The sequence below is a fragment of the Microtus oregoni genome, unplaced genomic scaffold, assembly GCF_018167655.1.
Source record: "Microtus oregoni isolate MIOR12 unplaced genomic scaffold, Mior012 000032F_ref0000030, whole genome shotgun sequence".
Classification (NCBI taxonomy): Eukaryota; Metazoa; Chordata; class Mammalia; order Rodentia; family Cricetidae; genus Microtus; species Microtus oregoni.
Window position 1 is genome coordinate 14,433,595 of NW_024543091.1, and position 13,357 is coordinate 14,446,951.

The 13,357-nt window shown below is 42.8% G+C and overlaps 1 protein-coding gene across 1 annotated transcript in view; it reads right to left on the reverse strand.

The window, feature by feature from the left end:
- The window catches only part of Nedd4 (NEDD4 E3 ubiquitin protein ligase), a 97,251-nt gene that overhangs the window by 62,622 nt on the left and 21,272 nt on the right, over positions 1–13,357 (reverse strand). Inside the window, exon 6 of the mRNA XM_041679407.1 lies at positions 7,437–7,490. Coding sequence (XP_041535341.1) covers positions 7,437–7,490 — 54 coding nt within the window. The remainder of the gene's footprint in view (positions 1–7,436; positions 7,491–13,357) is intronic.

The following is a 13,357-nucleotide window of genomic DNA, read 5'->3' on the forward strand; positions in this document are numbered from 1 at the left end:
GAACTACAAAATGAGCCTCGTAACACTGCCGTAAACACTGAACAACCTCCTCAAGGGGGAAATTTTAAAAAAAGGCCAAAGAGAAGCTGTCACCAACCATTTTGTCCTGTAATTTTAAGGCTTTTTGCAGCCAAGTAGTACAGTCTTTAAATGATGCCGTTTATATTTTGACTATTAAAATCCTGCCAAGAAATGGCCTAGGCAAACATTCCATTAAAAATATATGCAGATTAGACAGAAAATCTATACCCCAATATAGTTTGAACACATTGGATATTTTATTCCTCTGTGTGCAATTCATTCACTTAAAGAGAGAGTGTTGTGGTAAAGAAGTCTAAAGAGGATTTAACACGTCAAATAAACATATCTCAATGCCAATTCTGTTCTGAAGGAGTTCTCTGCTGGCCCCTACCGGTGCTTTGAAACAAGCCAAGCAACTGTTAGATACCTATAAAGAAATAAAAACCACGCCACATATTTCATTACATAAACAAAGCGGCACTTGTTTACATTTTTGCGTGCTGCTAGCACTGCCTTTGAGGTAGAATTACAAGTGCTGATAAAACTCTCACAGCAGCGAACAGTACATGGCCTGTCCTCCAGAGGTTGTGATTCTGTGTATATATAGATATATATTTCTGATCTGTGTTTACATAACCTTTACTGTATTTTCAGCTTACTCGGCAATAAAAGCTGAATATTTTAATCTCTCTCCCAAATGTCAGAGACCAAGGTTGGTATTCTATTTGAAAGAAACAAATTTATTTTTAAATAATACTCTAGGGTATATTTAAACCCCTTACCTGAATTTTATAGCAAGAACTCCAGCAATAAATATATACTGGCTCATTCATAGGAAAAGTAAAAGGAAAATGGTTCGGTTGTTTACACCACATGGTACTACACCCAAGTTGTATTTTTCTAAGTAAGTTTTTTTTCCTAAGTAAAAACAAATATGTAAAACATATACTCATACTTTGTTTGAAAAAGAAAACTGCTTAAGTTAGATCTGTTTTTAATCCAAATTTTCTAAGAGTATTTTTAACCAGTTAAGACATAACAAACTAGAATTTGTTAAATTTTATTTGACTGGAATAACACACCACACTTTAGAAGGTGCATAATAGTTTAATAATACGATAATTATGCTGTAGTTTAATACAAGCCATTATGCCTTACAGACTTCAGTAAATACTCCTTTATTATTACTCTTTCTGTAACAAAGGAAAAGTCCTAACCTTGCTTCTTCCTTCTAACTTTCTTTTTTGGATTAAATTAGGAGTTTGCCATCTTAAATGGTTCACTTGTAATTGGATAATCAGTACGATCGAAGTACACAGGCCTCGGGACAGTTATCGAGAAAAAAGTCTGATTATTAATATGAAACAATTCCAGATGTTTTCTCCTTGACAAACAACTTAGCAATGAGATCTTGAGCTTCTAGACTGTGAGGATCATAACCAGGCTCCCCCTGCCCCTTCTGATCCTATTGAGCATAAAACAGGCACCAAGTTACTCCAGCAGGGGTGGAGGATGATGGGTAGATACTGTCACGGTAGCCACCTTGAATACCCATTTTTTTTTCTCTTTTACTTTGGTGGGTTTTTGTTTGTTTATCAGTTGGTAGAGTGCTTATCTAACATGCGTGAAGCCCTAGATGTGATTCCTAGTGCCCTATAAACCTGGTATGGTGGCAAACAAAGTAATCCCAACACTCAGGAAGTGGAGAGAGAAGGATGAGGAGTTCAAGATCCTCCTCCAGTACATGGTTAGTTTGAGGACAACCTGGGCTACATGAGATGTCTCAACGACAAAAAGACAACCCAGCTGCAACTTCTAAAGCTCTACAGGCAGATGAGAAGCAACGAATGACTGGCACGTGACGAATCCAGAGAGAAGTTAGCCAAAGAAGAGTCGGGGAAGACAATCATGTGTTGAAATCCCAAAATGCTGAATAGCCTGCATCGTGAGCTCAGGTCTAAAGCAGAGGGAGCCACACAGCACAGTTAGAAGAGCCAGTGTCAACTCTGACCTCAAGCCAGGGAACAGGATGTGCTGGCAGCCTCATCTGGGAGGACCCTGAACTTGTCCTGTCGAAATCCAGTCTGGAAAGAAATGGATGGTGCCTGAAGTCTGGAGCTCGGATGCTCACTTGGAGCTGTTTGGTCACTGACAGGTGGGCAGTGCCGAGGCTGGCCCCGCCTCTGAGCTGTTTGGTCACTGATTATTTCCACATAGAATAAAGTTATCATGTACGCTGTGTGGATGGGCACTAGCGAAGTGACGCTAACTGTAGATGAACCTTGAGGACTGGGATCTACTGTGGCAAGTAGTGGTACCTATCCTTTGACCGCATTCTGACACTTGGCTGTTTGGCTAAATTCCAGTCTACACACTGCTGAAGATGTGCAGTTGAAGACCAGCAGCCTTTTAGTAAAGCAGACAGCCTTCCAGTGTGAGCGAGCCTTATCTATCAGCTAAAGGCCTCAACACAGAAGGCAGGTTTCTCAAAGAGGCAATTTTGTTTGTGTGTTTTTAATCTTTTTGTTTTGTTTTGTTTTGTTTTTGCTTATGGAGACAGGGTTTCTCTGTGTAGCCCTGGCTGTCCTGAAATTCACTCTCTAGACCAGGCTGGCCTCGAACTCACAGAGATCCACCAGCCTCTGCCTTCCGAGTGCTGAATTAAAGGCTTGTGCCAGCACTAGCTGGCTTGTTTGGGTTTTTAAAGACTTATTTTTAATATTTTAAATTCGGCATGTGTGTGTGCGTGTTTGTGCATATGAATGTAAGTGTAGTATCCTCAGAGGCCTAAGAGTCCCCTGGAGCTGGAGGGACAAGCAGTTGTGTGTTGCCTGACATGGGTGCTAAGAGCTGAACTCAGATCCTCTCTGTATCTACTCCAAACCATTAAGCCGTTTCTCCAGCCTCCAAAAGGATCTACTTCTGCCTTCAATAGAAAAATTCTATCTACATTCAGCTCCCCTTGTCAGTTTGTACAAGCCTGTAAACTAGTCCCTCAAAATCTCCCCCTCTCAGACTTCAGTGAGAATAACCACTAAGGTCTTAGCACAGGTGTGCTTTTGAGACTGCTGACACACAGGTTCCTGCGCACTGTCTTATTTTTGTTTCTTGCATTGTCTTCAGGCACATCATCCTGAAGGCATATCGCCCTCCAGATATAACTAAGAACATGAACCGCCATGACCACCATCACCCCAAGCCTTAAAACCAGCTATATACATTCATATATATATGAATGTAGCCCTATTTTTTCTCAAAAGCAAGTGTCATGTATAAATGACGTTTACAGTGGTGGAGGTCCGTTGCTGGATGCCCAACCTGGTGGTTATGGCTCCCACCGCACTGTAGGTGACGTCTGGGCTTCAGTTGTGTGCTGAGGAGGGAGTGGTGCTCAGCACAACTCTAGTTTTTTCCTGGCCCTGACAGATGCTCACATTCACTTCTCGAGAAGTACCTATTTCCAGCACACATGAGGATCGACACCACAGATACACAACACAAAAGCAGGTACCATGCTAAATGTTAAATGACATTTTAAATCTGTACTTTCGTGAAGAAATTTCTGAGGCTGGGGATGAGACTCAGCTGGTGGATTGCTTGTGTAACATGCTAGAAGCCCAGAATTTGATCTGCAACTCCACAAATGCCACCTATAATCCCAGCGCTGGGAAGGTGGAGACTGGAGGAGTAGAAGTTTAAGATCATCCTCAGATACCAAAGGAGTCTGAAGTCAGCCTGGGATAGATACATGAAACCCTGCCTCAGTAAGTAAATTAAATTAAACTGCAACCGCTGGGACTATTAATACATGTCTTTAATCCCAACACTTGTTGGGGAGGCAGAGACAGGCAGATGTCTGTGAGTTCGAGGCTAGTCTGGCTTACATGACTTCCAAGACAGCGAATGCTATATAGCGTGATCTTGTCTAGGGGGAAAAGGAGATTTTTCTGAGTGCTTTTAGAGCCATTATCTTATGTGAGACAGGCAGGGCAAATACTGACATCTGCATTTTTATTTTAAATAATTAATTCTGAAATTTTGATTTTTTTTTGGAGGTAGGATCTCCTATGGGCCCAAGTTCGCTCCATGGCTCCTTATGTAGCTGAGGATAATCTTGAAATTTGTATCCTCCTGCCTCTGCTTCCCAAAGGTAGGGATGACAGGCATGCACTTCCATATCCTGTTTCAGGATCTTAATTTTCCAAAGGGAACACTTTCTGATTTGTCTGGGGTTACCACTAATGTGCCAATCAGAGCCAAGACTCTAACGGTACTCTAGAGTTCTTGGAGTGGATCCATTTCATCCTCATTAATACATGGCTTTGGTTTTACCTTCAATTTTTAAAAGATTTATTATGTATATTATGTATGTACTATGTATACAGTGTTCAGCCCACAAGAGGGCACCAGATCTCATTACAGATGGTTGTGAGCCACCATATGGTTGCTGGGAATTGAATTCAGGACCTCTGGAAGAACAGCCAGTGCTCTTAACCTCTGAGCCAACTCTCCGGCCCCTTACCTTAAATTTATTAATTATTTGGAGCTGGCTGGAGAGATAATGCACCATTTAAGACTGTACACTGCTTTTGCAGAGAACTAGAGTTCAGTTCCCAGCACCCATGCTAGGTAGCTCACAACTGACTGTAACTCCTGCCTCAGGGGATCTAATGCCTTCTTCTGCCCTCTGAGGGCACTGCACATAGCTGTACAAACGCACATAATTAAAAGAATAAAAACATTTTTTAAAGTGCTAAAGTTTTAAGTGCCACATTTATCACCTAGAAGTGTATAATCACTAATACCAAAGGTAGTTTCTCCTCCCAGCTCTGCACGGCACACAGTAGAGCACCAAACACAAAGTGTTTGACAAACAGTGATGCTGGGAGTGAGGAAACAGTTACACCCTGTGACAGTCCCTGGAAGTAAGGACTAGACAACCAGGCAAAGGGGAAAGCAGGCACTGTCCTTCCTTATGGACGACATCCAAATAACTTAAATAAAGTATAAAGTAGTACATACCCAAGGACCAGGCAGAGCCACTTCAGCATGAACACCAGCAGGGAAAGGAACAGTGATGTCAAAGTAATCAGAAATTCAGCTCCCAAATCCCCAACCTAGAGACTCACTCAGAGCTGAGCCAAGAAGACACCAAGGACGTCTATCAATCAGTGACAAGGAAAGCACATCGAAACAAGACTCAATTCTCATTTCTTGAAAAGGAAAAAAAGTTACACCATATAACAATAGCTTTTTTTTAAAAAGCAGTTTCATTTAAAAATTATTTATTTGTATACGTGTGTCTATGTGAGTTAATGATACATGTATGTGCAGATACACACAGAAAAGTGATGTCCTCTATCATCCTCCACTTATTCCTGTAAGGAGAGTCTCCTCCCTAGTCCGGGTCTCATGGCTTTGCTGGCAGACTGGAAGTCAGCCATCGGCAGCAATCCTCCTGTCTCCACTCCCCTCTGAGTAGGGCACTGGCCTCCGCACGGCATCTGCAGGACCCTGGTCTGCTATCCCGGTACTGAGATCCACACTCTGGCTCTCACAACTCTACAGCCCGCTCTTTTAACACTATGCCATTTCTCACATCCTTTGTTAGTTAAAAAAGTGAGTCAGGTTATTTAATTCCTCTTTCGGTGTTTATATGATAACCAAAACTGACTACTTGACCCTACTTTTATGTGTGTTAAGGTTCGTATCTGAAGTGTGTCAAAAGCTCATGTGCAAAAGATGGATCTTCTGCACCAGTGTTCAGAGCCGGGATGTGACCCGAGCATGCACACCAGTGTTCAGAGCCAGGATGTGACCGGAGCATGAGCACCAGTGTTCAGAGCTGGGATGTGACCCGAGCATCTGCACCAGTGTTCAGAGCCGGGATGTGACCGGAGTATCTGCTCCAGTGTTCAGACCTGGGATGTGACTGGAGCATGCGCACCAGTGCTCAGAACCGGGATGTGAGGGGGCATCACAAGAGCACTGACCTTATCAATGGATTCATTTACACATTCACAGCTGAGTTCGGAGGTAGGGACTCCATTAAGAAAGTAACCCTGCCCCCACCCCTCATCTCAGGCCCACGAAAGCAAGCCGTTCTGTTCTAGCAGACGTTTCTCCCATGATGCTCCCTCTCATCACAGGCCCCCAAGCAGTCCTAAGAGCCCATGGACAAAACCCCTAAAAGCATGAGCCGAATAAGCCTGTCCTACTTTTGGTAGATTTTCTCGGATATTCTGTCAATGAGCTGGAAAGCTAACTAACACAATCCACATGTTCAAAACCTTACAGGTATAAAATATAAATGTAAGCCACCCGGGGGAAGGTCTGAAAAGGCGTCCTAAAGAGGGAAAAAGAGGAAAGTTACAGAGCATCCAGATGTTTTCTCTGGAAGGCAGGAGGCAGAGTGATCATTTTACAAAAATGAAACCAGGCTAAGCACGGAGATTCAGGCCTGTAATCCAGCACTTAGAAGGCACAAATAGGAGAGTCATTGCAAATTCATGGCTCGTCTAATCTACAGAGTGAGTTCCAGGACAGCCAGGGATACTTAGGGTGGAGTCAGGGTGAAGACATGTAGCCCCACTGGACACAGACGCTGGAACTTTAGCCAGTAAGCCACAGTCACCTGGCGAGACACAGATTACTAGAAATGGGTTAAATAAAGATGTAAGAGTTAGCCAATAAGAAGTTAGAGCTAATCTTGTAAATAATATAGTTTCTGTGTGGTTATTTCAGGGCTGAGCTGCTGAGCAGTCGGGAACCAACAAGCAGCCTTCCTACAACAGGTAAACTCCAGAAAAGCTACCATCGGAGCTGCGTTTTAGTCCTAGTGCCTGTATAAAAGGATGGGTGTAGTGGTGCACACTTACAAATCCAGCACTGGAAGATAGGAGGTGGAACTGGGCAAGTTCCAGGACACTCAGAAGTATAGCTAGTCTTGTCTACCTAGCAAAGCTCCAAGCCAACAGGACCCTGTCTCAAAATAAAAAAGTTGTGTGGCTCCTAAGGACTGACTTCGGAGGTTGTTCTCTGACCTCCACTGAAACTGGTGGGGACACACACTCACTCTCACACAGGGAGGTGGGAGGAGACAGCACTGTAACATTGCATAGATACACAACTGCAGAGAGTGTAGGAGTCAGCAGACGAGGCATGGAAAACAGAAGAGGGGCTTCCCCTTCTCCGTCTTCTGCCACACAGGCTTTCAGGGAAACTTTATTGTCTAGATAGCCAAGAGAGCAGCTTAGGAACAGAATGGAATGGTAGGATCAACTCCAGGAAAGAGGAGAGAAAAACACTGCACCTCCATAAGCAGCCCTTCCGTCTCTCCATTCACAGGCTCCTGAACCCTCCTCCCCCACCACTCTCCCGCATCCTTCACACTCATGCGGCGTGACTCGACTTACCAACCGATTTTCATCAAACACTTCGAAAAGAAGCCGGTGCTGCTGTGGAAGGACCTAAGTGAGAAAAACAGCTTTTCATTAACGCCATGGACATCAAGCCCCAGAGGCCAAGAAACATCTTCAAAAGTGGCAGCTTGGTGACCCAGTTATGCAGTTAAATTACACAGACAGTCCAGACTCACGTCACCCACAGTTTCCTGAGTTCAAACACTTTTGTTGTTGCAACAATATTTTTCAAAGCTAATGTCTTCCATTTTTGCTGAAATATTCCAATAGTTAAAATCTACTTAACATCAAACATAAACAAAACTATTTTTTTAAATAAACCAGAGGTGATGTTATATAAAAATACATTTAGGCAGGGCATGATGGTGTATACCTCTAATCCCAATACTCTGGAGCAGAGGCATACAAATCTTTATGAGTTATGGGCTGGCCTGGCATACAAGGTAAGTCCCGGGCCAACTCTGTCTCAAAAAGCAAACAAAAAATGTATTTAGGAAGGAGTTCAGTGGATACAGTACTCGCTACACAAGCATGAAGTCCTGGACACTATACTTACACAGACTAAGATCCCTTCATAGGACACGATGACACTCACAGTGGGATGAATCTTCCTGAATCAATTAATCATCAAGACAATCTCCCACAAACATGCCCACAAGCCAGCCCAATCTAGATAATCTCTCTTTGAGACACCCTTCCCAAGTGACTTTAGATTGTATTGGGGGGGGGGGGGAGTGCTTAGAGACAGAGTTTCTCTGTGAATCCTTGGCTATTCTAGAACTCACTCCACAGGCCAGTCTGGCCTCAAACTCAGTTGATCCTCCTGAGTGCTGGAATTAAAGAAAGGTGTGTGCCACCACTGTGCAGCAGACTTAACGTTTTATTAAGTTGACAAAGATAACAATCACATCAAAGAATGAAATGTTAAAAATGAAGGGGGTCCCTTCTACAAATGAGAGAGCATTTCATGTAATATCCTTACCTCTGGATGGTCACACGGCTGCACATACACACGTGCACAAACACGCACACACACGCAAACACACACACCATGACGTGAGATCTCTTTGTATATGATTTCAGGAAGGTAGTCAGCTCAGGATACACAAAATATAGACAGCAACCAAAACTGTAAAATGTAATCTCTGAATGTATATGCACTTTATATACAGAAGCAATGTGAAGTTTTTCATTTTATAACTGCTAAGTATGATTAGATCATCAAAAATCATAGCTGTTAGGGGCTGGAAAGTGGTTCGTGGTTGGTAGAGAGCACTCGATGCTCTGCCAGAGAATTCCAGTTCGCTTTCCGGCATACACGTGGCAACTTACAACTGCCACAACTCCAGTTCCAAGGATACAACACCCTCTTCTGGCCTTGCAGGCTCCTGCATGATACCACGAACGTACACAGGCTCACCCACATACACATAAGTAAAATAATAAAAAGTAAAACTAAACCATAAATGCTTCCCAAAGGGAAGGAAGTAGCTAACATAACAAAAGAAAACTATAAGCAGCATCCTTAGAGATGCTTAGGACACTAACAAGCATAAAACAAATGCAAACCAGCACACTACAGAGTGAGTTTCCAGAAAGCAAGGGCTGTTGGGCTCAAATAGAAATGGTTTAAGGTGAATTTGTGGTGGTCTCTCAAAATACAGAAGAAAATAAAAAGCTGAAGAAGAAAAAAAAATAAAGGAGTTGGGGATTTAGCTTGGGTAAGGCCCTGGGTTTTGTTCCAAGCTGGGGGTATGGGGTGGGGGAGAAAAAAAAAAATAACAAGTCTGGCCATGGTGGTGCAAACCTTTAATCCCAGCACTCGGGCAGAGGCAGGCAGATCGCTGTGAGTTTGAAGCCAGCTTGGTCTACAGAACAAGTTCCAGGACAGTGAAGGCTATAGAGAAAAACCCTGTCTCAAAAAAAAGGAAAGAAAAACAAAAAAGAAAGAAGGAAGGAAGAGAAAGACTTTCTGAATAGATTCTAATCAAAGAAGGGTCTTACTGATCTAAAACAAGGGCTAGGCAAAATATAACGTGTGTATCTGTGCTGTATGCATGTATGCATGTGTATGCAAATGTGCTTACCTATACCATGTCTGTGGAGGTCAGAAGTGGATGTCAGGCACCTTCTTCAAACACTTATTTTTTGAGAAAGGATCTCTCGCTGAATCTGCAACTTCCCATTTTAGCCAGGCTGATCAAGCTGTTTATGCCCCTAGCACTGGGGTTCCAGGGATATGTCATTGTATGTGGCAATAATTATATTTTTAAATGGTCTTATTGTATCTATTTACATGTTTGAAACGTGGCTCTGCTATGTTGGACCGACTAATCTCAAAATCCTAGGTTCATGTGATCCTGCTGCCTTAGCTCCTGAATAGCTGATTGTAGGTGTACCATCACATTCCAGCCCAAGCTGGTCTTGAACTTCTGATCCTACTGGCTACACCTTATACCTCCTCCTCTACCTAACACCATCAAACCAGGTTTACACTTACATTGTATATGTACATACAAGCAACTACACTAGAGCCTTGACTTTCTCTCCCAGCCCCAAGAACCTACATTTTTATATCCTGGACCTTTAGGAAAAGTTTTCTGGATTGCAGAAAGAGCTCAGTCAGTAAAATGCTTGAGGACCTAGACTCAATTCCTAGAAGTAAAAGAGCCAGTCTGGTAAGGTGTGCTTCCAATTCCAGCACAGGGCAAAGGAAACAGGCAGATCCCTGGGACTCAGTGACCAGCCAACCTAGCCTAACTGTACACTGTAAGCCAGAGACAGATCCTTTCCCAATGAAAAAGGGTGGATGCCTAAGAAACAATACCCAAGATTGTCCTTTGGTCTTTGTGTGCACATGTACTAACACACAAAGTGATGGGGGAAAGCAAAATCTGTTGACCCACCAAGGGATATTAGCTCCAGGGATCTATTAAGTTCTTTCCTACCTATCCAGATGGTACTGGTATCTGTAAGAGATATGAAAAGTCACATTAAAGTGACATTTTCTGATTTTGTGGATCCACGAAGATGTCAGACTAAAGACTTGAAATCATTTGGGACAGATTGGCAATAAGACTGGACATAAACTCAGAGGTACAGTGCTTGCCTAGCATTTTCAAAACTGAAGATTCAATCCCCAGCAACACACACACCCACCAGCACCACCACCAGTCCACTGTGGGCAGTGCCATTCCCTAGGCTGTGTACCTGAACTACAGAAAACAGTAGAAAGTTAGATGAGAGCAAACAGCATGGCTACTTCATTTCTCTCAGCTCTTGAACATGGGTTTTATGTGAACAGTTATTCGAGGTGTAAGCCAAATTACCCCCCACCCCCTTAAACTACTTTTGGTCAGGGTGGGTGATCACAGCAACGGAAATGAAACTAGAATACTAACAATACTCAGTCCTATTCTCTCATTGTCCACATCTGGTTTTGGTAACAGAGCACTGCTGGCCTCATGTATGAACAAACTGCGGGACGTTCCTTCCTCTTCAATTTTTCACCAGACACTGGTTGAATGTGTGACAGAAGTTAACAGTGGAACTACTGGGATTGAACTCCTCGTTGAATGCTTTTAACTTAAAGTTCAATTTCTTTAAGAGATAGAGGACTATCTGGACAACTTATTTCTCTGTAAGTTTTGATAGTTGTACTTTAAAGTAACTGGCCCACTTCATCTAAGTTAACAAATGTACGGGCAGAGAACCGCCAGCTGGCATCCCACATCATCTACTTTTACACTGGTGAAGAAATAAGGACATTTCCGTACAAGCAATTCACAATCATCAAGCCAGTGTTACAGAAGATGCTTCAAGGAACACCTTACATAAGAGGTGGAAAGAGAGTCACTCATAAGAGCACAGGAAAAGCTGGGCAGTGGTGGTACATGCCTATAATCCCAGCACTTGGGAGTTCGAGACCAGCCTGGTCTACAGAGCTAGTTCCAGGGCAGCTAGGGCTGTTAGACAGAGAAACCCTGTCTCAAGAGCACAGGAAAGAATACTGTCAAGAGAGAACTAGATGAACAAAGGAGAGCTAGGAAGGAATCCATCATGTCTAACACGGTAACCAGGGAGATCTGATAGGAACAGAAAAAGAAAAGAACAAACAGTAACCCAACCAACCACAAAAACAACCTTAAAATTACAGGACTCAGTACAGGTCACTCTATTATGACCTTAAATGTAACTGGCTTCAAGTCAACAATAATGAGACATAGACTGGCTGAGTGGTTTTAAAAACTAGATCTAGGGCTGGAAAGATGGCTCAGAGGTTAAGAGCATTGACTGATCTTCCAGAGGGCCTGAGTTCAATTCCCAGTGACCACATAGTGACTCACAACCAACTATAATAAAATCTGATGCCCTCTTCTGGCGTGCAGGCAAACATACAAACAGAACACTCAACACTATACATGATAAGTAAATCTTTAAAAAAAAAACAAACATAATAAATAAATAAATCTAAAAAAAAAAAAAACAACCTAAATCCAATGATCTGTTTCTTAAACAAACAAACAAATGCCCATGTCCTTTGTGAAACCAAGGATGGGGCACAGTCTACTGAGTGAGATGAAACAGACTGGAAGCTGGCAGTTCTTCCAGTGTCTGACAAGGTAGACTTCGCACCAAAATTAGTCAGCTTTTTTCTAAGATGACTACATACTAAAAAAGGGAACAATTGATCAAGGAGATGTAATACTTGTAAATATATTTACAGCAAAGACCAAGGTTCCCAATTCTACAAAACAAACACAAAGGACATAAACTGTCAGACAGTAATAGTGGGTGATTTGGTCAGTACTGAATCCTCACCTCTGGAAACATTGTCCAGACTAAAAATCAACACAGATAGCTCAGAGTTAAACTCTACCACTGATCAAATTGACTTAGCTGATATCTGCTGGATATTCCATCCAAAAGATACAGGATACACATTCTTTTCAGCAGCCCATGGAACCATTTCTAAAATAGATCACTTTCTAGGCCATGAATCCAGACTTACCAAATACAAAAGAATCAATATAACCTCTTGCATCTTATCAGCCATAGTGCAATTAAACTAGAAATCAGCAGCAAAAACACACAGAGCGATTACACAAACATTTGGAGAGTCTCTTGAATAACCACTGTATCACTGAAGAAATCAGAAAGCTTCTGGAGTCAAGTGAAATTGAAAGCCCAGGCCGGGCGGTGGTGACGCACGCCTTTAATCCCAGCACTCGGGAGGCAGAGGCAGGTGGATCTCTGTGAGTTCGAGACCAGCCTGGACTACAAGAGCTAGTTCCGGGACAGGCTCCAAAACCACAGAGAAACCCTGTCTCGAAAAACCACAAAAAAAAAAAAAGAAAGAAATTGAAAGCCCACTTTATTAGAACCTCTGGGGTGCACCTCGGGCAGGTCTAAGAGGAAAGTTTTCAGGTATGAGCGCTTACATTAAAGAGTGGGGCGGGGGGGTCCTCGTTTGGCTCAGTGGCTAAGAGCACTTGCTCCACTTCTAGGACCCGAGCTCAGTTCCCAGCACCCACACCAGGTGGCTCACATGCGGTTGTTACTCCAGCTCCAGGGAATCCTCTGGCCCATTCAATTTCCCATATATACCTATTCATAATTTAAAATAATAAAAATAAATCTTTTCTTGAAACTCAGAAAGAGGCTGGTGAGATGGGCAGCTCAGCAGATAGAAGGGCTTGCATGTAGGTCTGACAGTCTGGCTTTGATCTCAGATGGCAGGAGAGCACTGACTCCCGAGTTGTCTTCTGACTGCCACAGCACACCTACAGTGTGGAAGGCATGGGCACATGCGTACACACACACACACACACACACACACGCAAATAAATAAATAAGCATTTTTTAAATCAGAAAGATCTGAAATAAACTCATAATTCAACAAAAATTTGGTACAA